Source organism: Equus caballus, chromosome 6 (genome assembly GCF_041296265.1).
Source record: "Equus caballus isolate H_3958 breed thoroughbred chromosome 6, TB-T2T, whole genome shotgun sequence".
Taxonomy (NCBI): Eukaryota; Metazoa; Chordata; class Mammalia; order Perissodactyla; family Equidae; genus Equus; species Equus caballus.
In genome coordinates, this window is record NC_091689.1 from 86,946,063 (window position 1) to 86,968,715 (window position 22,653).

General features: G+C 46.3%; 3 protein-coding genes across 12 annotated transcripts in view; 2 read left to right on the forward strand and 1 right to left on the reverse strand.

Moving 5' to 3' along the window:
* The window catches only part of LOC102147946 (uncharacterized), an 18,073-nt gene extending 13,570 nt beyond the window's left edge, over nucleotides 1-4,503 (forward strand). For 2 of the 5 annotated variants that reach the window (XR_011440125.1, XM_023643784.2), the window contains 2 exons: nucleotides 1,885-2,020; nucleotides 4,164-4,503. Coding sequence is in view for 2 of the 5 variants with exons in the window: in XM_023643784.2 (XP_023499552.2) it covers nucleotides 1,885-1,898 (14 nt within the window). In the remaining 3 variants the exon portion in view is untranslated. Of the gene's footprint in view, nucleotides 1-1,884; nucleotides 2,529-4,163 lie in introns of those variants that run through there. The other 3 variants (XM_023643785.2, XR_011440130.1, XR_011440127.1) reach the window with 3 other exon arrangements.
* RNF41 (ring finger protein 41) overlaps nucleotides 1-16,029 on the reverse strand; it is a 23,205-nt gene extending 7,176 nt beyond the window's left edge. Inside the window, exons 1-3 of one of the 2 annotated variants that reach the window (XM_005611300.4) lie at nucleotides 15,882-16,029; nucleotides 13,207-13,391; nucleotides 2,523-2,635 (exon numbers count right to left, since the gene is read on the reverse strand). In XM_005611300.4, the coding sequence (XP_005611357.1) occupies nucleotides 2,523-2,612 (90 nt within the window). In that variant the 5' untranslated portion in view covers nucleotides 2,613-2,635; nucleotides 13,207-13,391; nucleotides 15,882-16,029. Of the gene's footprint in view, nucleotides 1-1,377; nucleotides 1,589-2,522; nucleotides 2,636-13,206; nucleotides 13,392-15,881 lie in introns of those variants that run through there. The other variant, XM_005611301.4, reaches the window with a different exon arrangement.
* An 87-nt stretch (nucleotides 16,030-16,116) lies between these two features.
* NABP2 (nucleic acid binding protein 2) lies at nucleotides 16,117-22,580 on the forward strand. 5 transcript variants are annotated; one of them, XM_070271637.1, is made up of 8 exons: nucleotides 16,117-16,439; nucleotides 17,904-18,099; nucleotides 18,178-18,279; nucleotides 18,686-18,824; nucleotides 18,942-19,013; nucleotides 19,196-19,277; nucleotides 19,372-19,435; nucleotides 22,048-22,580. In XM_070271637.1, the coding sequence occupies exons 3-8, from the start codon at nucleotides 18,201-18,203 to the stop codon at nucleotides 22,245-22,247; spliced, it is 636 nt and encodes a 211-aa protein (XP_070127738.1). In that variant the 5' UTR covers nucleotides 16,117-16,439; nucleotides 17,904-18,099; nucleotides 18,178-18,200; the 3' UTR covers nucleotides 22,248-22,580. The 5 variants fall into 5 exon arrangements, with proteins under 5 accessions (XP_070127738.1, XP_005611361.1, XP_023499554.1 ...); XM_023643786.2 differs by lacking the exon at nucleotides 16,117-16,439 and adding an exon at nucleotides 17,433-17,795; XM_005611304.4 differs by lacking the exon at nucleotides 17,904-18,099 and having other exon boundaries at nucleotides 16,130-16,439.
* The last annotated feature ends 73 nt before the right edge of the window (nucleotides 22,581-22,653 follow it).

The window sequence follows — 22,653 nt, forward strand, 5'->3', positions numbered from 1 at the left end:
ATAAAAAAAGACAGATTCTGGGGCTGGCCCGGTGGCACAGTGGTTAAGTTCACACGTTCTGCTTTGGTGGCCCAGGGTTCACTGGTTCCATTCCTGGGTGTGGACGTGGCACCGCTTGGGAAGCCATGCTGTGGCAGGTGTCCCACATATAAAGTAGAGGAAGATGGGCATGGATGTTAGCTCAGGGCCAGGCTTCCTCAGCAAAAAGAGGAGGATTGGCAGCAGATGTTAGCTCAGGACTAATCTTCCTCAAAAAAAAACCAACAAAATAAACAGATTCTGCCTTCAAGATGCTCACAGACACCAAAGACTGAAACATAGAAAGGTTTTGTAAGGAAAGAAGTCATTCTCAATATCACTAATCCAACTGTCAGTAGATTTTTATTTTTCACTCAAAGACATATTTGATTCTTTTTAAAATCTTACAGACTCTGTCTCCAAAAAAATCCAAAATTTGTTCACTTTTCCCCACCTATTCCGACAATGACCCAGTGCAAGCTACCATCTCTCACCTATATTGTTAAATATGTCTCTAAGTGGTCTCCCTACATCTGCCTTGCCCCTTTACAATCCATTCTACAGTCAGCAGCCAGAGTGATTATTTAAAAGTGCTAACTAGACCATATCACTCCCCTGCTTAAAACTTTCCAGTGGCCTCCCATCATACTAAAAATAATCCAAACTCCTACTCAGGAACTGTAAAATTCTGCTTGATCTGGCCCAGGGCCTCTGACCTCTCCTCACCTCACACCATGCTCCCAGCACTGTGCTCAGGCCATTTTGGCTTTCTTTCTGTTCCTTGTCCACACCCAGCTCATTCCTGCCTCAGGACCTTTGCTTTTGCTGCTCCTCTTTGCCTGAAAGGCTCTTCCTCTAAATCTTAGCATGAATGGCCCCTTATCATTCAGATCTCAGCTCAACTGTCACCTCTTTTGTGACCACTTGATCTAAACCTGCCACCCCTGCAGAAATATACAGAATGTACTACCCTCTGTATAAGAAAGGTGGGCAAATATCTGTCTGTCTATATATATTCATACTTGCTTTTATCTGCCCACATACACACTGGAAGGATACCAAATAAACTAATAGTTATCTATGCAGTATTAGGTGGACTAGGACAAGTAAGTGAGTTCTCACTGTATACCTTTTTATACTGTTTTGATTTCTGAACCATATGAATTTATTACCTATTCAAAAAATAAATAAATATGATGTAGGAAAATCAGTACCCCTAGCAGAGACCTTCTACCCTTGGAAATGTGCCTGGTAACCTGGCACCACAGGTCTGCCTGGCCTGCTCCTCAGAAGGTAAACCCTGGCGGGGAGGTGGGGGGTGGCAGCTTCTGAGTTAGTCTGACTTCACACGTGACTCACCTCAAATGACAGTGCCAGAAAACAGACAAGGCCCTGCTAGGGTGGGGAGGGAACTGACACGCCCTATGACCTCTTGACACCACCAGGATAGCTTGCTCCATACCCAGCCGATCTGCTTCTTATGGCAGTAGGTTGCAAAGGCCTAGACAGCACATCAATCCAGGCCATGGGAATGCAGTCTGGTTTTCATTCAGCTCAGGCATCTGTGCTCCTTTGGGTGGTTGAAAACTAGAGTAAGAATAAACTCAAAGGATCAGGTGGAGTCCCTGGGAGGTGTATAAGCAGCGAGTAGAGGAAGGGCCATGAGACCTCACTGACTAGTGTCCTGCTTTGAAAAATGGGATTATCTCTAGCTAGCCAGAAGTGGCAGAGGATTAACTGGCTATTTATGGAGTACAGGACATAAGGACCATGTAGGATGATGTCCCATGAATACAACTGTTAAGAATTCATCTCATTCATTATACTTGCCTGTTAATCATGAGCTTCTCCTCTTACTTGCCCTAGGAAAATACAACTGACTCTGGTCTGGCAAGGCTGGTAGAGAAATGACCTATTGAAGGTGGCAGCTTTCATATCAAAATGCAGAGTACATGGCTGCATCAAAAACTGGTTTTTCCAATAAATCACAGGAAGAAAACAGGTCAGTACATACAGTTTCCCCCTTTCTATTTGTTAGACAGTAGGCAGGCAGAAGAGGCCACCATGGAGACTGGCTGACCACACGAAACACTACATCATCAAATGCAGAGAGAACTTATCAGGAGAGTCTAGAAGTTCGATCATGGGTAGGAAGATGGAACCCAGTCAGAGCCCCTACAGAGGAAAGGAAGTTCCCGAGCTACTGTCAGAAGGCGGAAACAGCTGACCATCTTATAGCAGAAGAACCTTAGAGCAACCTCAGAAGAAAATAAGCAGCACTGGACTTCTGTGGCATCCACTCTAGACAGACTCTGGAAGGCCCTCTCCTCTTGTAGCCACCAATGTTCCTCTGTACCAAACCTCTTGTGTGTCTGTGTGTCTGTGTTTTTGGGGGAGGGGGCAGAACACAGCGACTTCCCCATTGGTCCCATTACCTAAGAATATTTTCTATGAGCTCCACTGCTGTCTATTGCACCACTAAACCTGCCATCAGACCGACTCACCTGGACTGGCTCCTCCAAGACTCCACTGCAAATAGGACAGATAAGGTCTTCGTCAACATCCCCCTGGAAACGGGTTACATCATACCCCATGTCTCATCACTGAAACCCAGGTCCTGGAAGGAACAACAGAGGAAAAAGAGGCCAGTTCAAAAGAAGCCTACAAATATGTGCCAACTTGAACTCATTGCCAAGATCCACTCATTTGTCCAACAATTATTTACTGAGAGCCTACTATGTGCCAGTCATTTGGGGGAAAAAAGCTGACTGAAGAAACTTAATTCTAATGGGAGGAGACATTACATAAGCATACATTTAGAATAGGAAGTGATAAATGCTTTGACAGAGTAAGCACAGGACCTCATGAAGGCAAGAGATGTGGATACCCAACCCAGGTGGAAAGGAAAGGGTGATTTTGAGAAATTTTCCAGGACTAGGTGTCACCAACAGGACAAGCAAAAGTTAGCTAGGTGCTGGGGAGGGGGCAGGGTGGGGTATTAGGGTTCTAGGCACATGAAACAGCACATTCAAAAGCCAGAAGTAAGAGGGCATATGATGGGTTCGGGGAACTATGTGGTTCAGAAAAAGGCTGACCTGAAGAGTGCAAGGGAGGGAGTGTCAAGACACGAGGCTGGAGAGGCCAGCAAGGGCCAGGCCCTGAGAAGTCTTAGGTACAGAGTTTGGACTTTATCCAGAAGGCCATGGGAAGCCAAGAGACTTAAAAGGAATGACGTGATTGAAGTTCCCTTTTAGAATCACTCTGTCAATAGGGGTGAGACTAGAGACAGGAAGAACATCTAGGCAGGAGAGAGATGGTGGGAGTCTGAACTTGGGTGGTGGCGATGGGGATAAAGAAGAAAGGAGGTTCAGGAGAGCAGGGACTCAAAGAGCAGCGAGGCTGCCATGCTCCTTCTTTGGGATCCTAAGGGTCAAACCCAAAGAAGAGGTCACTGAACAGTGACTGAAACTCCCCTGTAGATATCTGACCACTGGGCTAATTGGACCAAGGATGGGCACCTGATACGCAGACAGCCAATCCACAGATCAGCCATCAACTGTGATGTCCTAGACAAGATAAGCTGAGTCAACCCGATAGTTCTCGGGACTTTAGAATCAGGCTGTCCAATTTAAAAGGGGAGGAGGGAATGGGATGCAGAGAGGCCTTGACAGGTCAAGTGCAAGCTAAAGTACAGCACTGGATTAAGTCAAAATCACCTAGATTCATCCCCAGTTCTACTACTCGTTAGCTGTGTGACCTTGGATAGGCAACACAAACTTCCTAAGCCTACATTTTTTTAAATAGATAAAATGGGTATAAATAATAATGAAGTGACTTTCAGAGTTGTTCTCAAAGAGATAATGCATATAAAACATTTATCATAGTGCCTGCTGGCACACAGTAGGCACTCAGTACATGATAGTAACCATTATTTATGTATGCCTCTAATTTCTACTACTTGATCACAAATTCCTTAAGAGCAGAAACTCCTGTTCTGCATACAGTGTAGCACCAAGCACAGTTCCTTACAAATCAATAAAATGTTTGGTGTGTTTAAATGTTGCTTTAACTGGGAGCTTCCCAGCAACCAGGGTATAGTGAACATCTACTTTTTGCCTCCCTAACATCCCATTTTCTGTTAATAGCACCAGTTTTCTCTTAGGAATCATATCCTGGATCCTATGGGGCATGTGACCCAGCCCAGGACAGTGAGAGTGATGTCTGGGACTTCTACTGGAGCTCTCAAGGTGCGCTCTTTCCCCGGGAGTTGCATAGCTGGTAGGATGTACAACCCAGAGTGGCTGGTGACTCTCTCTGCCATTGACAAGGAGAGCCTGCTTACAGAAGGAAGCCAATAATGAAGAAAGTAGACCTGAGAGACTGAATTCAGATGAGATCATTTGAGGTTCCGGATTCAGCCATGCCTGAAGCCACAATCACCTTTCAAATCAGTTACGTGAGCCAATAAATTCTCTATTATGTTCAGGCTGGTTTAAGCCGGGTTTTTGTTTCTTTCAACTGATAAAAACTCTGATTAATACACAAAGCTAATGGATACAAGAAATCACAAGGCCCCACTGGAACCACTTATCTTTCTTTACCCATTTCATATTGGAACAATGATAGCCCGGGTCACTGCTACAATTACACTGACCTCCATCACCACCACTTCTCTATAAACTCCATCTAGAGCATATAGTTGAGGGCCTTGGGCTTACTAACAATCCCTCTGAAACCATCACTGTAAACCACCTTGGCCTGGCTCTCTCCTATAAAATGGGGCTGGGAGTGGGGCATGTATCATATATTCGTCTCCCTTCAGACCTTAGACCTTCTGTTCCTAGGCTAACATAACAGAAAAAAATAGAAGCAAAGGATGTAATTCCCTTGAATAATCAAGCTTTAAACAGTGATGGATTAGGGTAAGTACATGAACGTTGACATTAAAGACATAATAAAGTGAAACGTAAAGCCCAGAAATAAGGCCCTTGTGATTCTCCTCATTGCAACTCACTGAGCTGAACAATGAAATGGTGGTAAGAGAGCAAGAGCAGCCACAGTGTCTTCTTTAAGATTGGCACCTGACCTAACATCTGTTGCCAATCTTACTTTTTTTTTTTCCTTCTTCTCCCTGAATCCCCCCAGTACATAGTTGTGTATTCTAGCTGTAGGTCCCCCTGGCTCTGCTATGTGGGACACCGCCTCAGCATGGCCTGACAAGAGCGTGCTAGGTCTGCGCCCAGGATCCAAACTGGTAAAACCTGGGGCCACTCAAGTGCAGCATGTGAATTTAGCCACTCAGCCACAGGCTGGCCCCCACAGTGTCTTCATTCTGTGTACCTCGACCACTGAGAGCCGCAGTGGATAACCATGGTATCGTTCACCCAGTAGCCATACTCTAGGAATTATACTCCCTTTCTCTTTCATCCATTCGGCTCCAGTGGGAGGTGCCTCCCTAGAACTATGAGACCTTACCCTAGACTACAGCTGTTTGGGCCAAGGGTGAGCATGAGATCCAAGTGGGGCCAATGGATCCTACCCTAAGAATTTGAGCTTGGCACCAAGAAAGTGAGTTGGTCCTTCTCTGGCTGTCATGTGGACTGAGGAAGACAGAAATCTACAGAGGGAAAGAAAAGACTGAAATAGATGCAGCAAGAAAGGCCAGGATAGGGGCTGGAAAGACTCCTGAGGCTTCAGGGTAGCTGGTGCGTTCCCTAGGCCCAGGTGCCTTCCTAGCTCTGGTTTCTGTGAGTCACCCAAGTATCCTCTTTGTGTTTAAGCTACTTTGAGTTGGCTTTCTGTCCCTTACCACCAAAAGAATCCTGGCTCATACAATAGCAAAGAAATAGCATATTAGCCTCAGAAATCTGGAGAAGGAAAGATAAATTAAGAGCCATGTTTTTTTCCTTTAATCTCCAAACCTGGTTTTTAAAAGTTTAGTGAAAAACCTTACTGTAAAACAACCTACATACATTTATTTAATAAACTTTTACTGAGTACCATTTATACATCAGTAAGCCTAACAAAATCTAGTCCTATGAGATAAGTGATGGGGATGCCCTTTGCTATAACAGATTCACACACAAGCAATACAGACAAGGTCCCAGCTCTCATGTAGTTTATATTATACTGGTAAGAATTTCCAGTCCACCAGGCTAAACCTTGATTACAGTGTATTTTGTCATTGCCCTCATGACTGAAGTTTGCCCGGTTGCCAACTTATCCCCTAAAACAAATCCTGCTGCAATTAACACCCTTGTAATATGATTTTTTTGAGCTCAAGAACAAATCTCTCTCCTAGATACCTAGAGGTGGACTTGCTGGGTTGAATGGTGTGCCTACTATTTATTTTTCTAGATACTACCATACCATCTTCTAGAAAGCCCTTTTCAATTTACACTACCACCAACAGTGCATGAGAATACTTTAACAATGACATTAAAAAAAAAAGGAACCTGCAAAAAAGGATTGAGAAACGTTGGCCAGAGATAAGAGAAAACTCTGGAGAGAAGAGGCTCACAAAAGTCAAGGAAGTTGGAGGGTGGCGGGGGGCAGTTTCACTTTTGCAAGATGAAAAAGTTCTGGAGATCTGTTTCACACAGTGTCGTATTCTTAAAAATGCTGAATTGTACGCTCAAAAATGGTTAAGATGGTAAGTTTTGTGTTGGGTTTTACCACAATAAAAAGAAAAGGAAGTGGAGTGCTTAGAGGAAGGAAAAGAAGTGTCAAGAGCTGGAAACAGACAAGTCAGATAAAAAAAAAACAAAAGTCGCCAGGATGTGGGACTGTGGCTACCACAGTAGAGAGTGGTTCCAAGGACTTGGGTGGCACTATGGAAAGCACTTTTAGCGCAGCATTGGAAGTGGAAGCCAGACTGCAGTGGTTCAGAGTGAACGAGAGAGACAAGGACTGAAGATAAGTCTGTCAAAAGCTTGATTTCAAAGGAAGGGAAGGGGAGAGGAGGAGGACAGGAAGAGGCCAGAGGAGGCCAGGAAGTTGAGGGAGTGAGTTGTGTGGGGGTGTTTTTCCTTACGATGAGAAAGGCTTGAGCTTGTTTATGTGCTGAGAGGAAAGCACTAGTGACGAGGAAGAGATAAAGACAGGAGAGAATCTGGTCGGGAGATCTGGAATTGTGTTAAACAGGAAGAGACACACCTTCAAAGCAGGAAGGAAGAATTGTATACAGACAGGTCCAGATAGGTTTTCAAAGATCATACTGGGGCTGGCCTCCTGGCCGAGTGGTTAAGTTCGCGCGCTCTGCTTGGGCGGCCCAGGGTTTCACTGGTTCAAATCCTGGGTACGGACCTATCACCATTCATCAGGCCATGCTGAGGCAGCGTCCCATGTGCCACAACTAGAAGGACCCACAACTAAAATATACATCTAAGTACTGGGGGGCTTTGGGAAGAAGAAGGAAAAATAAAATCTTTAAAAAAAAATCATAGCAGTAAACTTTCAAAAATCTGACAAACACATTCATTTAAATGAACAGTAGAGGTACAGTTAAGTGATTATGGTAATGTAAGCCCATTTGATGGAGTAATATATTTTAAATGATGTTTATGAGGAATATGCAATAACATGATATAATAATAGGTGAAAAGAGTAGGACACAAAATTGAACAAAGATCTGTTTAAAAACATATATTTATAAATAATCCATACATAAAAAGAGAGCAGAAAGAAATATCAAAATGTTAACAGTGGTTTTATTTGGGTGTAGCACTAAGGATAATGTTTTTCTTCTTTTTTTGGGGGGGAAGATTAGCCTTGAGCTAACATCTGCTGCCAATCCTCCTCTTTTGTGCTGAGGAAGACTGGCCCTGAGCTAACATCCGTGCCCATCTTCCTCCACCTCACATGTGGGACGTCTGCCACAGCATAGCCCAACAAGTGGTGCGTAGGTCTGCACCCAGGATTCGAACCAGTGAACCCCGGGCCACCAAAGCAGAATGTGCAAACTTAACCCCTGCAGCACCAGCCAGCCCCAGCTTCTATTTTTAATTACCAAAAATTTTAGTGAGTATAGTTTTTTTTTTTTTTTGAAGATTGGCAGCTGAGCTAACATTTGCTGCCAATGTTTTTTTTTTCCTTCTTCTTCTCCCCAAAGCCCCCAAGTACACAGTTGCACATTCTCGTTGTGAGTGCCTCTGGTTGTGCTATGTGGGATGCCGCCTCAGCATGGCCTAATGAGCACTGCCATGTCCATGCCCAGGATCCGAACTGACGAAACCCTGGGCCACTGACGCGGAGCACCAGAACTTAACCACTCGGCCACAGGGCTGGCCCGAGTATACACTTTTTTAAGGTCATAATTCAACTTTAAACCATCTTCCACAAATAGGGAAAGAATAAATTTTTTAAAATTTAGAAATTACTTAACAATTAAAAATACAGGAATGCTTTTACTTTTGAAGGACAGGAATAAAAAGTTACTGAATTTGATCATACCCAGAAGTTTTTCCCATTGACCTGGTTAAGATAGTCATACTTTTACCTTTAGAGTTAGAATGGACCATAAGAGACCATTTGATTTAAGTTCCCAGGGCAGGAATCCTCTCCAGGGCAGCCAATAGTCAGTCACCTTGTGCTTAGACACTCCTGGGAAAGGTCAAGACAGGGTGTAGCAATAGCACAGATGAGAAATATCTAGCCCAGACCCACTTCTCTCATGGCATTCTAGAATGCCTAAGTCCCTCTAAAACAGGTACCCAGAGCTCCACAGGCGGACTGACCAATATAGATACAATGGGACTATTACCACCTTTCCTATCTACTGCAATTAACGCAATGGACATTGGTTAATGCTGTTCTGGATAACAGCTAGTGCCACTCTTGCCATCCAGACACACACAGGGCTGGGAGGAAGGGGGAGGGGCAGGAGACAAAGTTAAGAAGAGGAGCTGAGATAGCGTCTACCTAATAGCAAAAATATTCCCAAATATCCTTCATTCATCTACTGAACTGCTGACTTTACAATATCGACCTCGAGTAAATAAACAAATTGTAATTTGGGTTCTCTACAGTAACTATAAAATTAATGAGAGGAAAAAAAATCACTGCTGCCTTTAAAATGCACCAGGTATGAAAAGACTTGCAAGATAAATTAAGAGAAAGAAACTAAGGTATAGAATAGTGTATATAAAATATGCCACCATGAATGCAAAAATCAATATGTATGTGTATACGCTTACATATGTGTGGAGCTCCAGAAGGATGCATAGGAAATTGCCATTAAGGTTAAAACAAAAAACATGGCTAAAATATTCACTTAATGTGTCATATATTATACATGTCAATGACATACAATTTAACATGTATTCTAGAACAAACTCTGGAAAAAATGTACTCGCAAAAAAAAGTTGATGAAATTGAATCACAAAAAAAAAAGTAAATGTACTAAAAAAAGTATATGCCCTTTTACCTAGCAATCCTACTTCCAGGATCTTAGCCTAAGGAAATAATTACGCAAGGATGTCAAAACAATATACTAGGTTGTTTATCTAAGCATTGTTCATAATTAAAAAAATCAGAAATACCACAAATATCCAGTAGAATTTCTTACATCCATAAAATAGAATATCATATAGCATTAATATGACTTAGATATATTTATTTCTTATTAATAATAATTTATTTAAAAATATTTATTACTTATATAATAAAGGAATATATTTATACATATATATGCTCTAGTGCCATTTTTGTTTAAAAAGTAAATTTATATTTATGTGTGTACATATACTGGAAACATCTGGAAAGATATATCTTACAGAAGCTATCTCTAGGTGTAGACTTTTAGTACTTTTAATTTCACTCACAGTTTTGCTTTATTGGTTTTCCCTACTTTTTCTACAATGATCATGTTTTACTTACACAATTAAATAATAATAAAGTCAATATTTATTGAGCATTACTATATGCCAGGCACTATTCTACGCATTTCTCGTATATTAACTCATCTAATTACAACTCTATGAGTGACTCTATGAGGTTGGGACTGTCATTATCCAAAATTTTCAGATGAGTGACAGATGCACGATGGTTAAAAAGCTTGTCCAAAGTCATACAGCCAACAGGTGGTGGAGCCAGATTCAAACCCAGACAGACTGGGCTCCAGGGCCCGTGCTTTTACCACTGTGCAAAACTGCCTCCCAAATTGAAAAACGCAAGTTGCCAAAATAGTGTAGTATGGTGCCATTTTTATAAGGACAATTTAAAAAATAAAAAGTAACATATGTAGTATACACATTTTTAAAATCTGGATGCTGGGATTGAACTTTTGATCTAGGTTATATATTTCTGCAAGATTTAAATTTTTAAAAAATCAGTTATCCTTAGAGCAAGAGGCGAAAACTAAAATAGCATTGCCCTTTTCTCCCTTATTGCTATGGGGTAGTGCAGACACAGGCCTAGAGTTTGTACTGTGCCTCACTGCACTTTCATTTTAAACCAATGCTAACAATGTTGTCTTAAAGAGAAATACAAATTCTGAAAGCTTATCAATGTCTCAGGAGATCCCACATTCCCAAAATAAACAGCAGAGAACTTGCCTCAGTTAGTGCAGAGATGGCCAGAGGGGTGGGAAGCCACCAGCCAGGGTTAAGAGCTGCAAGGTTCCCACCATAAAGTTACGGTTTGCAAAACTCTGCAGAGATGCTGGGCATCTCCAAATCGAACTCTCCTTTTATCTGCTTAGAGTCTCCTCTTTATCCCCTTCTACAACTGCATCGCTTCAGGGGAGCAGCCTCAAGAGTTAAGGGGAAACTTAGATTTCTGATCTGACTAGGGTATTCTCTATTAGTTATCTTTGGGAAACAAATATTGCCATGGTTATATACACCCTTGGAAGCAAGCTCCTTGTTCTGCCTTGCCCTGCCCCTAAGAAGACAGTCAAGCCGACAGGCCAGGTTCCTCGACTAGTCCTACTCTCTGGGACTCAGCACTGCTGTGGGGCTGTCAGAAGGGCAGGTTGTCATTCCAAGGGGGATGCCTCACAAGAACTCAGCTGCTCACTGCCCTGGCGGCAGAAGCCTTAATAGAACTGAAACCACAGGGACCTCACCTCAAGAGTCACAGCCAGTGACCACAGCCACTGGAAGCACAGTTTCCTGAATATTCTCCTTGAGCTGTGGTAGAGGAAAAGGGCTTGGAAGGTTTCACTCAGGTTGGGGCGCTGAACTAAAGTAGCAGAGAAGTGGCCCTTCAGGGTTTAGGAGTTCTGCCAGCCTTCCTGATTTGAACATCCTGAACCCAAACTGAAAACTGCATTCCCACTCTGCAGGCCAGAACCACGCCAGGTCCTTACGTCACCTTACTTCCTCACTGCTACACCAGCGTCTCTCCCTCCATTCCTGGGCAGCATCATTATAAAAATGCAAGCGCTTTAGCAGACCCCTTCCTGTCCCCTTTAACTTACTGCTGCTGTTGTTTCCCTGGTCCTCCCCGAAGAGAGCGCCAGGAATTCAAAATAGATTGTTCCTGAGGAGCCTGAACATTTATCCTCACTTACTCAGGGTTTCTTGGATCCATGTAGAGATGTGCGAATCATGCACATTCACACACACATCCATGCATACACACACACACACATACTCGAAGAGAAACATTAGAGAAGCCGCCCCAACTCATCATTTAATTTTAGGGTAGCTGGGTATGCTGTCTCAATTCTTGGCAAGAGCATAAGGGTAAAAGCCAGCTATGTGTGCCTGTAGTCACCCTTCCACCAATTCCCTCCCCTCCACGCCCTGACCACACAGAGGTACAGAGGGCTGAGGACACTCCAGCCCCAGTACTACAACCACCAGGCACACAGGGAAAGGGCCCCATAACCTCCCAGGGGAAAGTGACTCCTGGGAACTTCAACCTAGTGAAGAAATCAGTTGGTCAAAGGTCTCACAGGTGTCCCTAAAACATTTCGTCATATTTCCCTGTCTCCCAGTGAAGGAACAGGTCTGGGAAAAAAGAAAACTGAGTCAAGAATCCAGAAACCTGAGTCCTAGTTCTAGCTCTATTACTCACCAAATGTGTGACCTTCGACAAGTTACCTAACCTCTCTGGGCCTCAGCTCCCTTCTCCACATGAAATGAAGCATCCTGGACTACGTAAGTTCTAAGGTGCCCCACAAGTTCCAGGATTCTAAGATTCAGCACATAAAACAAAAATAGGTAAACTAGGGGGTAATGATGTTATGAAAGGTTCTTTGGCTTTTCCACTAACTGACCTTGCTCTCTTTAGGCAACTTACTTGATTTTTTAAGTGAAAGGAAGTGGTCTTTTTTTTTTTTTCCTGCCGTTATCACCCCAAATCCCCCTGGTACATAGTTGTATATTTTAGTTATGGGTCCTTCTAGTTGTGACATGTGGGATGCCGCCTCAGCGTGGCCTGATGAGCGGTGCCAAGTCTGCGCCCAGGATCCGAACCAGCGAAACCCTGGGCTGCCACAGTAGAGCACGTGAACTTAACCACTTGGCCACAGGGCCAGCCGTGGAAGTGGTCTTTTTTATTTAAGCAGTAGAATACCTGAACCGAAGTCACTCTCCCTCTTAGGAACTCAGTTTCCTCACTTGTGAGATGAGAGGGTGGGCTACACTGCCTCTAAGCTTCCGTTTAATTCTGGAATGCTGTGGTCCATACTGGATTTACCACAGGGAATTTTAAAGTTAGGCTTCTTTAGTACATTTCAACTGGTTCAATTTACAAAAGAATCCAGAGGGCACACAATTCTTCAAGAACTCATCTAACACCTAAAGTGAGACAACCAGGCCTCAAAGGCCAGCAAGGACCTCCCGCTTGGTCAGCAACTCCAAGCACTGTTGTGTGGTTACCCCAAACCTCATCTTCATCCTATATACATACCCCTCTTGCCAGGAGAGACATGTAAAACAAACAGAAAACATGATCCTTGTCCTCAAACTAAGGTGTAGGCTTGAGCCCAATGAGTGAGTATACAGGATATAAGACACATAAAAAGACATAAAATTTACTAAGCAATTTACCAACAAGTAAAAGTTAATAGTTAATGTAAGACATAAATATGCAAAGAAGAACAGACTGATGAGTGTTAATCACGGAAAGCTTTATGCAGAAAAGAGTCTTAAGAATCAGGTTTTCAAGAGCAGAAGGAACCCAGATTAGCAGAGAAAAGGGTTGAAGCCTGGAATGGGATTCTGATTCAAGGCTCTTTACCTTCCAAGTGTTGGGGGGCAGGTTCCCTGTTCACAAGGCTCCAACCCCCTGATGCCTCCACTCAGTGCCACTCAGGAGACGCTCCCAGTAACCCATCTTGTTGGCTATTCTCCGACTGAGTCTTCCTTCCTAGTGACAAGCTCCATCGCCAAGGGGATGGATGTGATGTCACAATCAGGAGCACTCTATTAATAGGAACAAGGAAGAAAAAGGTGAGTCAGGGGAACTACCTCCACTTGGCAGAGAGACTGGACAGACTTGGATCGGGCGGTCGGTTGAGGAGGATGAGTAGTCCATTAAGGACTACAGGTTTCAGGGCTAGGCATACAGGACTACCCTCCAAGGAGTAAGATCACTGCTAAGGAATCACACACATGGCCCAGGAGATTCAAACACAGCTGAGGGGGGGAGAGAAAGGGACAAGAAGAAAGGCAGAGAAGAGGAATTGTTTGAGATAGAAAAAGATTCTTTTATTCAGTGCACACAACTATAAGTAATGTCAATGATTCCACATCTGTGGAATGCAGAGATCTGTACAAATGTATACAATGCAGAGGTGCATGACACCTACATGCACAGTACGATGCTTTCACATAAATTATTTCATTTAAAAGGATTTGTAGAGTCCAACTGGAAAATATTATTTCATCTGGAGAACTCAAGAATGTTGGTAAAGGTGCAATTCTACTTATCAAGTGAGGAAATATTCCCGAGATCAGGCTTTTTAAAAAAATGAAGAGGCAGTGAATCAGGTGATGATTGCTGGGTGGGCGACTAGGAAGACTAGAGGTAGCAGTATGATTTGGCTGACCAGACTCATTACTAAAAGGATGGAACCAAGTAGAGAGAGACAAGGCTTCAGACGAAGGGTGCTGAGAGATCTATCCAACATTCTAGAGGGGAACAGCAGATTATTCAAACTCCCTTCCTCACCATCACACGTCTATCAATAGATTAAGGGCTATGTTAGGAAGGAATAGGATGATGATGATTTTCATACATAAAACAGAGACCATTTCATCTTCTGAGTCTGGTACACATGCTCATTAGTTTACTATGCTCGTTAGCCACATGTTTAGGGTGGTATTTTTAAACTAATCAGATAGATAAAGGTGCAATGCCAGACACATTTTCCCTGTGGTTGGGGAGTGAGGGGGAAGTTGATATCTTTCCTGTCCATAACACAGAGCAGAGTATAATGCTTCTTCCATTTTGACAATATCCTATTTCCCAACAGCCTAGCATATGCACCTGTACCTCAAGAAATGCTGTGCTGTTGGCTATGCTCATTCTTCTTCTAGAGACAAGTTCCAGACTCAGAAAGCAAATAGTTGCCCATGCTGAGAAAACCAATCCTACTTCAATGCTCCCTTGGCCAGAACAAAACAGGATTTTTCAACTGAGAGAAGGACCAGGAGTCAGGAGACTTGGGTTCCAGTCCCAGCTCTGTCAACGGTATGACTTTAAATAAGCCATGGCACCCTTCTGTAGTTTTCCATTTCTTCACCTGTCAAGTAGAGAAAATGATACCTGCCTTATCTACCTTATATGTTGTCCTGAAAAATCAAGCGACACAGTAAATGTGAAAGCATTCTGAATACAGCTATTCTCAGGTAAGGTATTTGTAGTAACAGAATGCAAAATAAATTTAGAGACCTGAGTGCCAGGAAGGAAATGCTTGAAAGAAGCTTGTTCCTTCTTTTAAATTACTGGGAACTAGGCCCAACCACAAAGTCGGCTGGACACACAGGGTAGTAACATTATTGCATCACTCAGATTCCCTACCACTAGTCTACCCCATTTCTTCTTGGAGGAAAACTATCAGCCAGCAATACTATCAGCTTCTTGCTCTATTGTCAGACACTAAAACCACCTGTATAGGAAGAGATGAGACTATCACTATCACAGCCCAGTCCCCAAGAACAGTAGCTCAGGGATCTCCTTAACAGCCACATTTGCTATTGGGTAGAACGAAGTCAGTTTCTGAACGGGGAAGATGTCTGTCAGTCCCTCAGGCAAAACATTGGCACCCCTCTTAGCTTTCTGCTCCTTCTCCAGCTCCCTCCTCCCCACTTAATTTCGGCTGAGTCCCGGGTTGGGGAAGGCTTTCCGGTGTGTGAAGCCTGCGAAGAGGGCCTGGCTGCAAACCCAGGGCAGGGATGTAAGGAATGTGAGATTCTTTCATGGGGGGGGGGGGGGGGGAGAGGGGGGAAGGAATGGAGGAGGAAGACAAGGCTGCCAAAGACAAGGCATGGGAGAGGAGCCAAGCTATGGCGCTTCGAGGGCGGGGGTTCAGGTTCCGCCGCCCCTGCCCACGCTGGCCCCCAGAAGGTTTCCTTCCTCCCCTCCCAGCCCATCAATCATTGCCTATTTAAACACCACGTCGTTCCCCCAGGTCCCCTCCTCCCTGTCCTCCAGCCAGCCCGGGCCCCCTCCCATACTTCTTAAGGATCCCCTACTCCAATGGACCTCTCCAACAGCCCACCCTCCAGCGTCCCTCTCTCACCTCCCGACTCCTGCCTATTGCTTCTCCCTTCCTCAATTTTTCATCTTTACTCCCATCCCTTCTCCTGACCTCCAATATTTGGAACCCCTACCCCAATCCCCCTGGGACATCGCCCCCTCCCCTCCCACGCCCTCTTTTCGGTGGGAGCCCGCGCAGGCGCAGTACGCACCGCCCTGGAAGCGGTCTGGCCTCTCCGTACCCCCGCCCGGCTGGAGCTGAGGCCGCAGCGGCCACGGGATAGCCCCGGTGCCGGGTCCCAGCCTTTCTTGGGAGGGGAAGGGGAAGGGGAAGGAGAAGGAAGAAGGTTCCGACCACTCGTCGCCGTGTGAGGCGGATCGTTTACCCCGCCCACCGCTGCTACGCAACCAGGCGGAAGGCCGTCACCAAACCCCGCCTCTTTGTTTAACTCGGACCTGGACTAGAGGCCACGAGCGGCCAACGAGGAGGGAGGAGGGCTAGCCGGGCCTCCGCTCTAGGCCGGAAGTCTTTATGGTCCCAACGAGGACTGTATAGCCATTTGGGAGGGAGAACTCTATGTTCTTCCCCGTATGCACGTCAGAGGCCGAGCCGAAGGCTTGACTACCCTGGAGGGCGAGACTTCGCTTCCGAGCGGCGCACGTGTCTCATGTCCTAAGGCTGATGCGGCGTGGTGCGAGATCGTCGCGAGGAGGCTGGCCTGCAGTGTGACTTGCCGTCAGCCCGGCCCCTCTTCCTTTCCAGAGCCGTGGTCAGCATCCCGGAGGCTCGCGACTCTATGACTCATCGTCATGGGAGTGGATACAGCAGTCAACAGGGCGACCGCGGGTTGGGGAATGGGGGAGTGTCTGGCCGCAAGGCTTTGATCTAGGGTTCCCAACGGGTTGCTCGCTTCTCTCCTAGCTGCACTCCTGCCATATCCACATCGGCTCTTCGAACAGTAGTAGAGTGCTCTGAAACACCTAAGAGGAGAGAAGGAAGATAAAGTGTCCCTCTTCCTGGGTTGTGGTTTGATTTCCTTAAGATACAGAACCGGGGTTGCGGGTGTGGGCGGGAGAGAACCTGCGCTCCGAGGAGTCAAGGTGGAGTCTAAAGCGCTCTAGGAGAAGGCAGGGATTAATTAAGCAAGCCAAGGCAATACAATTACATGACCTCTTAGGCTAATCTGATATTAAGTAGTATTTGTTATGGATATTCGCTAATCAAATAGTAATGCACATGTGCATTGTGTACATGTAATCGGTTTATACACAATATTATAGAGCTGACTACTTTTTGTGGACTAACAAGTCCCAAAGGGAACCAAGGTTCGGGCCTCTTTTCAGACCTCTGAAGGGGAACACTGAGATCTAGGGAGATAATTGCATTATCTTTCGAACTGTGAGAGGGCCTGATGCAAACGTTGTTCTCTGTGCCCCCGGTTCCCTTTTTTCCAAAGCAGATGAGTCTGCCTTTTGTCTGTCTCTGGTATACATGCCACTTTTTACTGGTGTTTATGCCACTAGGTAGTGCATTAATGATGAGGACCCCAAATCAGGAATAAAGATGAGAGTTAGAGCAGTGAGAGAAGAGGAGGAAACTGCCGGGCACTGCTTTTCATATAACTCCCGTTTTCTCGTCTGCAAAATGGAATTACATAGTAAGGCATTGTCGAGAAAAGAAGTGAAGTGCTGAGCCGGGTTTCAAACCTTTTGTCCGCCGTATTCCAAAACCCTTGGTCATTTTTCCACTGTGTCACGTCTAGGAGAGAAAATTTTACAGCCTAAGCTCATTGTCCAGCCAAGTAAAGGAAAATTGGGACTCGCGGCGTCCCCTGGTGGTGCATCTTTCTCCCTGCAGAGCCAACCATCTCAGAGGCTCCTTTAATACCTAAAATACGCCCCCTTCGCGGCTCGTGAATCTCGGGTTCCGATTGGCTGGAGGGGGCCGGAGGCGGGGCGTGGGACGCTCCAGGGCGCTGCTGATTGGCCAGAGGAGGCCAGTTCGGAGGAAACTTCCGGGAAGGTCCGCATTCCCGCGTTCCTTCGGGCGGCATCCGGCGGCAGTGGGACCTGTGGCTCCCCCTACAGGCAGCTCACCGGCGTGCACTGTCCGGCCAGCTGGTTGGGTGGGTGGTGGGCCGGGTGGGGGAGGGGATGGACCGAGTGCCGGGTTGTCCCGATGAGGGTTCGGGAAGGTTTGGCGAGTGAGATTCCATTCCCTGGCACTGCACCAGGTTCCCTACCCGCGTGCCCCTCGGCTCCCCCACTTCGGGGCTTCAGACTGAAAGAGCATCCCGGGAGAAGGCCTTCTAGCGCCCAAACAGCCTATCCAGAGACCCCCAAATTCTGATCTTGAAGTTGGAGGCTCCCGCGAAGTTCGTGTCTAACCTTTTAGGAGAGTTAGAAGCTGCCTGACTCCAGCCTAGTGTGGTAGGTGGGCCTTGGGAAGTGGAGCATGGGGGCGAAGGCTCCCAGGGTTGAGCCTTCATCCCCCTTTCCCCCTTCTAGTGGGGTGCCGAGGCTCGGGCAGCATGACGACGGAGACCTTCGTGAAGGATATCAAGCCCGGGCTCAAGAATCTGAACCTCATCTTCATTGTGCTGGAGACAGGTGGCTATGCTGGGGTGGTGGGCCCCCTGCGCGGGTTGTCGGGGCTGGGAACGGGAGGGGGAGAACACCGCCTCTGGTCTTAACTTGTTCCGGGGATGGCAGGGCGGCATCCCAAGACGCTGCTCACGCCGAGCCTCTCTCCGAGACCCCGGCCCAGAGAGATGCAGCCAGGTGTAGGGTAGACGGAACTCTTGCCAGATCCAAGCCTCCAGGGCCACGCGGGCTTCTTTCCACTCAGGGCCCTCTCCATGGTGCTGTCCCCACCCGCGTCTCCCCCAGGGATTCGGCTTTGCCCTGTTTGTACATCTTTTCCCTCACCCCGCCCACATCTAGATCTCATCCCTCTTACCATCCCCACCCCGGTTTATTTGACCATCCCCCACCCTCGTTTATCTGTTCCCTCTAGGCCGAGTGACCAAGACAAAGGACGGACATGAGGTTCGGACCTGCAAAGTGGCAGACAAAACGGGCAGCATCAATATCTCCGTCTGGGACGATGTGGGCAACCTGATTCAGCCTGGGGACATTATCCGGCTCACCAAAGGGTAAGCCAGCTGGTGACTCCTGGCTATCCAAGAGCAGTAACAGTCAAGGGGGGGTGGGGTTAACAGTCCCTGTGACTCTTCTGAGTACTCTGAATCCTACTTTTTGTGCCCCCACAGGTACGCTTCAGTGTTCAAAGGTTGTCTGACACTGTACACTGGCCGTGGGGGCGATCTTCAGAAGATTGGAGAGTAAGTGCTATGTTGGGGATTAGGATGTAGAAGCACCAGGCCAAGAGGGGAAGTTTAAGGTTTGGAGGGAGGCAGCGTAAGGGTGTGCAGTCCCCATCCATCCTGGATCTGGACTTTTCTAAGGCCTCCAGCAGTGGCCTAGAGGATGAGTCTGAAGCTTTGGCCATTTTCTCCCCTTGCAGATTCTGTATGGTTTATTCTGAGGTTCCTAACTTCAGTGAGCCAAACCCAGAGTACAGTGCCCAACAGGCACCCAACAAGACGGTGAGTCCCATGGCCATGATGTGGGGAAAGAAGACAGGTCAGGCCAAGAAGCATGGTAGGGAGCAAGGTCTGAGTATGTAATTTGTGCCTTCAGGTGCAGAATGACAGCAGTCCCACAGCTCCCCAGCCTACCACTGGACCCCCTGCCACTTCTCCAGGTAAACCTGTTCCCTTCCATCCATTGGTCCTCCTGGCTCCCCTACTCTTTCCAGCCTGGAAAGATGCATTGCCCTCATCCCTTTTCCACATCTCTCTTCTCTCAATATATCCCCTTCCACCTAATTCTTCTCCCAGTTCTTTTGTAAGTCCCTGTGGTAAAAAGATTTGGGGACCTGTTTCTATCATTGAAAGAGCTCTGGTACCCTTTTGCCCCTCCTACTCAAAGGCAAAAATGAGAACAAATTCTCCACAAAGAGTGCATCCCTTCATTCTCGCTTCTTTCTTTCTGCTGCTTCCCTGGCAGAACCTTGCCTTTTCCCCTTGCACATTTTGATTCATTACACAGTTCTAACATACTGTTACTTGTAGGACTTAACATGGAGTCCACAGCTCACAGCTTTAGAGGCCTAAGTGGTTCCCTTTTGGGGTCATCACTCTTCTTGAAACTAAAGGTCCTGCTTCTCAGGACTATGATTCTTCCATCTCATGTACTTAAAGCCCCTGCTTTTTGGTCTCTTGAGGAATTGGGGCCGTACTGCACATCATCAGCTTTTTTTTTTTTTTTGAGGAAGATTAGCCCTGAGCTAACTACTGCCAATCCTCCTCATTTTGCTGAGGAGGACTGGCCCTGAGCTAACATCTGTGCCCATCTTCCTCTACTTTATACGTGGGACGCCTATCACAGCATGGCTTATTGCCAAGTGGTACCGTGTCCGCACCCGCGATCTGAACTGGCGAACCGCAGGCCACCGAGAAGCGGAAGGTGCACACTTAACCACTGCGCCACCGGGCCGGCCCCACATCATCAGCTTTTGATTAGAATCACTCACCAACTCCACCTCCTTCGTCCCCTGGCTTCTCCTCAGGAACCTGGTTTTTACTGCTCTTTCCTCCTTCCAGCTGACCCTCTGCTCCCTGGGTGTTTGGCTCTCTCTTGCCTCTGATCTGTGCCTTAGGTTTCTCCCTGTGACACTAGGCTTCAGGCTGCCTCCATCCTTCCTCAGCATCCCCAGTTACCATGGTTTTCAGAATTGTTTGTGTTGGAGCCACTGGAGATCATGGTGTTTTTTGGGAACACCATGAAATAACGACATTTAATTCTACCACAAAAATTAGCATCCGTGTTTTCAACTGAAAATATGATTATTATGTATTTTCGGTCTCCATGACTCCCTAATTTATAAAAATATTTTAAATAAGGTACATTTAAGCCTGTTTGCTCTTAATATTCATTTGCCAGATGTTTACTCACTTTGTCATCTGCTAACAGGTACAAAAGGCTTAACAAAAAAACATGTATGGCATAAAAACTTAACATTGACTTTTTATACCCTCTCCTGACTTTTTCTGTGAATTGAGGGAAGGGCATTATTCTTGAGTTTTGGCTGCAGATATCTGAGTCTGGTGGAGCAATGGGCTTCAGCAAGGATATGGTTCGAGAACTACTAGCCTATGACTTCTCCCCCATTTAGGGTTCATGGCGCGCCCTGTGTATGTGAGAGACAGTCCTCTGCCTTCATTTAACAAACATTTTAGATGAGGAATGCTGACAAAGAAAACAGCACCTGGGGCCGGCCCAGTGGCGCAGCAGTTAAGTGTGCACATTCCGCTTCTTGGCGGCCCGGGGTTCGCCAGTTTGGATCCCGGGTGCAGACATGGCGCCACTTGGCAAAAGCCATGCTGTGGTAGGCGTCCCACGTATGAAGTAGAAGATGGGCATGGATGTTAGCTCAGGGCCAGTTTTCCTTGGCAAAAAGAGGAGGACTGGCAGTAGTTACCTCAGGGCTAATCTTCCTCAAGGAAAAAAGAAAACAGCACCTGCCTCAAGGAGCTTGTAGTCTATGAAGGAAACAGACAGATGATGATTATATCACACTGGTCAGCACAATGAGAGTGCCATGCACAGTTGCGGGAGCCCAAGGAAGTCATCCCACACACCTGGCTCCAGTCAAACATTTAACATATACACAAAAATGTTACTTCTTATTTTTGAGGAGTGAGAGTATGTGTAATAATTTTTTTGCTTATTCTTATCTGTATTTTCCAAAATGAACATGTATCATTGTGATATACACCACAATTTGTTTTTTTCTTTTAAAGATCCTTCTTTTTTTTTTTTTTTTTTTTTTGAGGAAGAGCAGCCCTGAGCTAACATCTGCTGCCAGTCCTCCTCTTTTTGCTGAGGAAGATGGGCCCTGAGCTAACATCCATGCTTCTTACATTTTAACACAGAAACTTCAGGCCCTTCCCCTTCTCATGTTTCCCCAGTTTCACCATCAGTTTTGGCAAAGGGGCATTTTGTCAGAAGTCCTTGAGCCTAGAACGTAACAGCTAACTCTAGGTCTGACTCCCAATGATGCAGAGATGAATAAAAGAGAAAAATATCTTCCTAGCATTCATGTAGCAACTTCCAAAATCATTGTTTGCGTCTTCTCTGGGGCTCCATTCATACAACCCACATTCTTTGCACTTGGTCCTGTTGGCATTACTGTGCAGTTGTGCGATGAAAACTGTGCTACTCTCTGGGGCACGGAGGGTGGCCTTGGGGCTGGACCCTTCTCCTACCTTAGTTCTCTAATTCCTGTGTTTCTTCCCTTTCTCCCACATCTAGCCTCTGAGAGCCAGAATGGGAATGGACTGAGCACCCCACCAGGTCCTGGTGGTGGTCCGCACCCCCCTCACACTCCTTCCCACCCCCCCAGCACCCGAATTACCCGAAGCCAGCCCAACCACACGGCTGCTGGCCCTCCTGGCCCCTCGAGCAACCCTGTCAGTAACGGCAAAGAAACCCGGAGGAGCAGCAAAAGATAGCAAGACATTCTTCCTCCCTTCCTGCCACCAACCATAACCCAAGTGTCTGCTAGAGAGCAACACAGCCTTCTCCTGGGAGGCTGGCTTCGGGGAGTGTCAGGGGAGGTAGCCATATTTTAGCCACTAAACTTCACTGGAGGGGTGGTGAGCAGTGGCCTTATCTACTCCGAGCCCATACTTGTCCCTTGTCCAGCTGAAGCTGCCTGTCCCCTGGGATTCAGGCCCTCTGCCTGCCCTACTTCCTCTTTAGAAACGACAGTTACAGTCTGTTTCTTGTGTGCGTGATGTGGAAGTCTAATTGAATCCCTCTTCCTAATAAATGTTACCACTCTGTACTGGACTCCTTTGCTTTTTGTGGGAAAATGAAGAGATTGGCAGCTGGGCATTTGGGAAGGTGGGGTGTCCC

Bases quoted from the DNA above. Each gene is read 5' to 3' on its own strand.
- NABP2 (XM_070271637.1), top strand. From the start codon at position 18,201: ATGACGACGGAGACCTTCGTGAAGGATATCAAGCCCGGGCTCAAGAAT. The intron at 18,280-18,685 runs GTGGCTATGCTG...TGTTCCCTCTAG, and splicing joins CTTCATTGTGCTGGAGACAG to GCCGAGTGACCAAGACAAAG. The intron at 19,436-22,047 runs GTAAACCTGTTC...TCCCACATCTAG, and splicing joins ACCCCCTGCCACTTCTCCAG to CCTCTGAGAGCCAGAATGGG.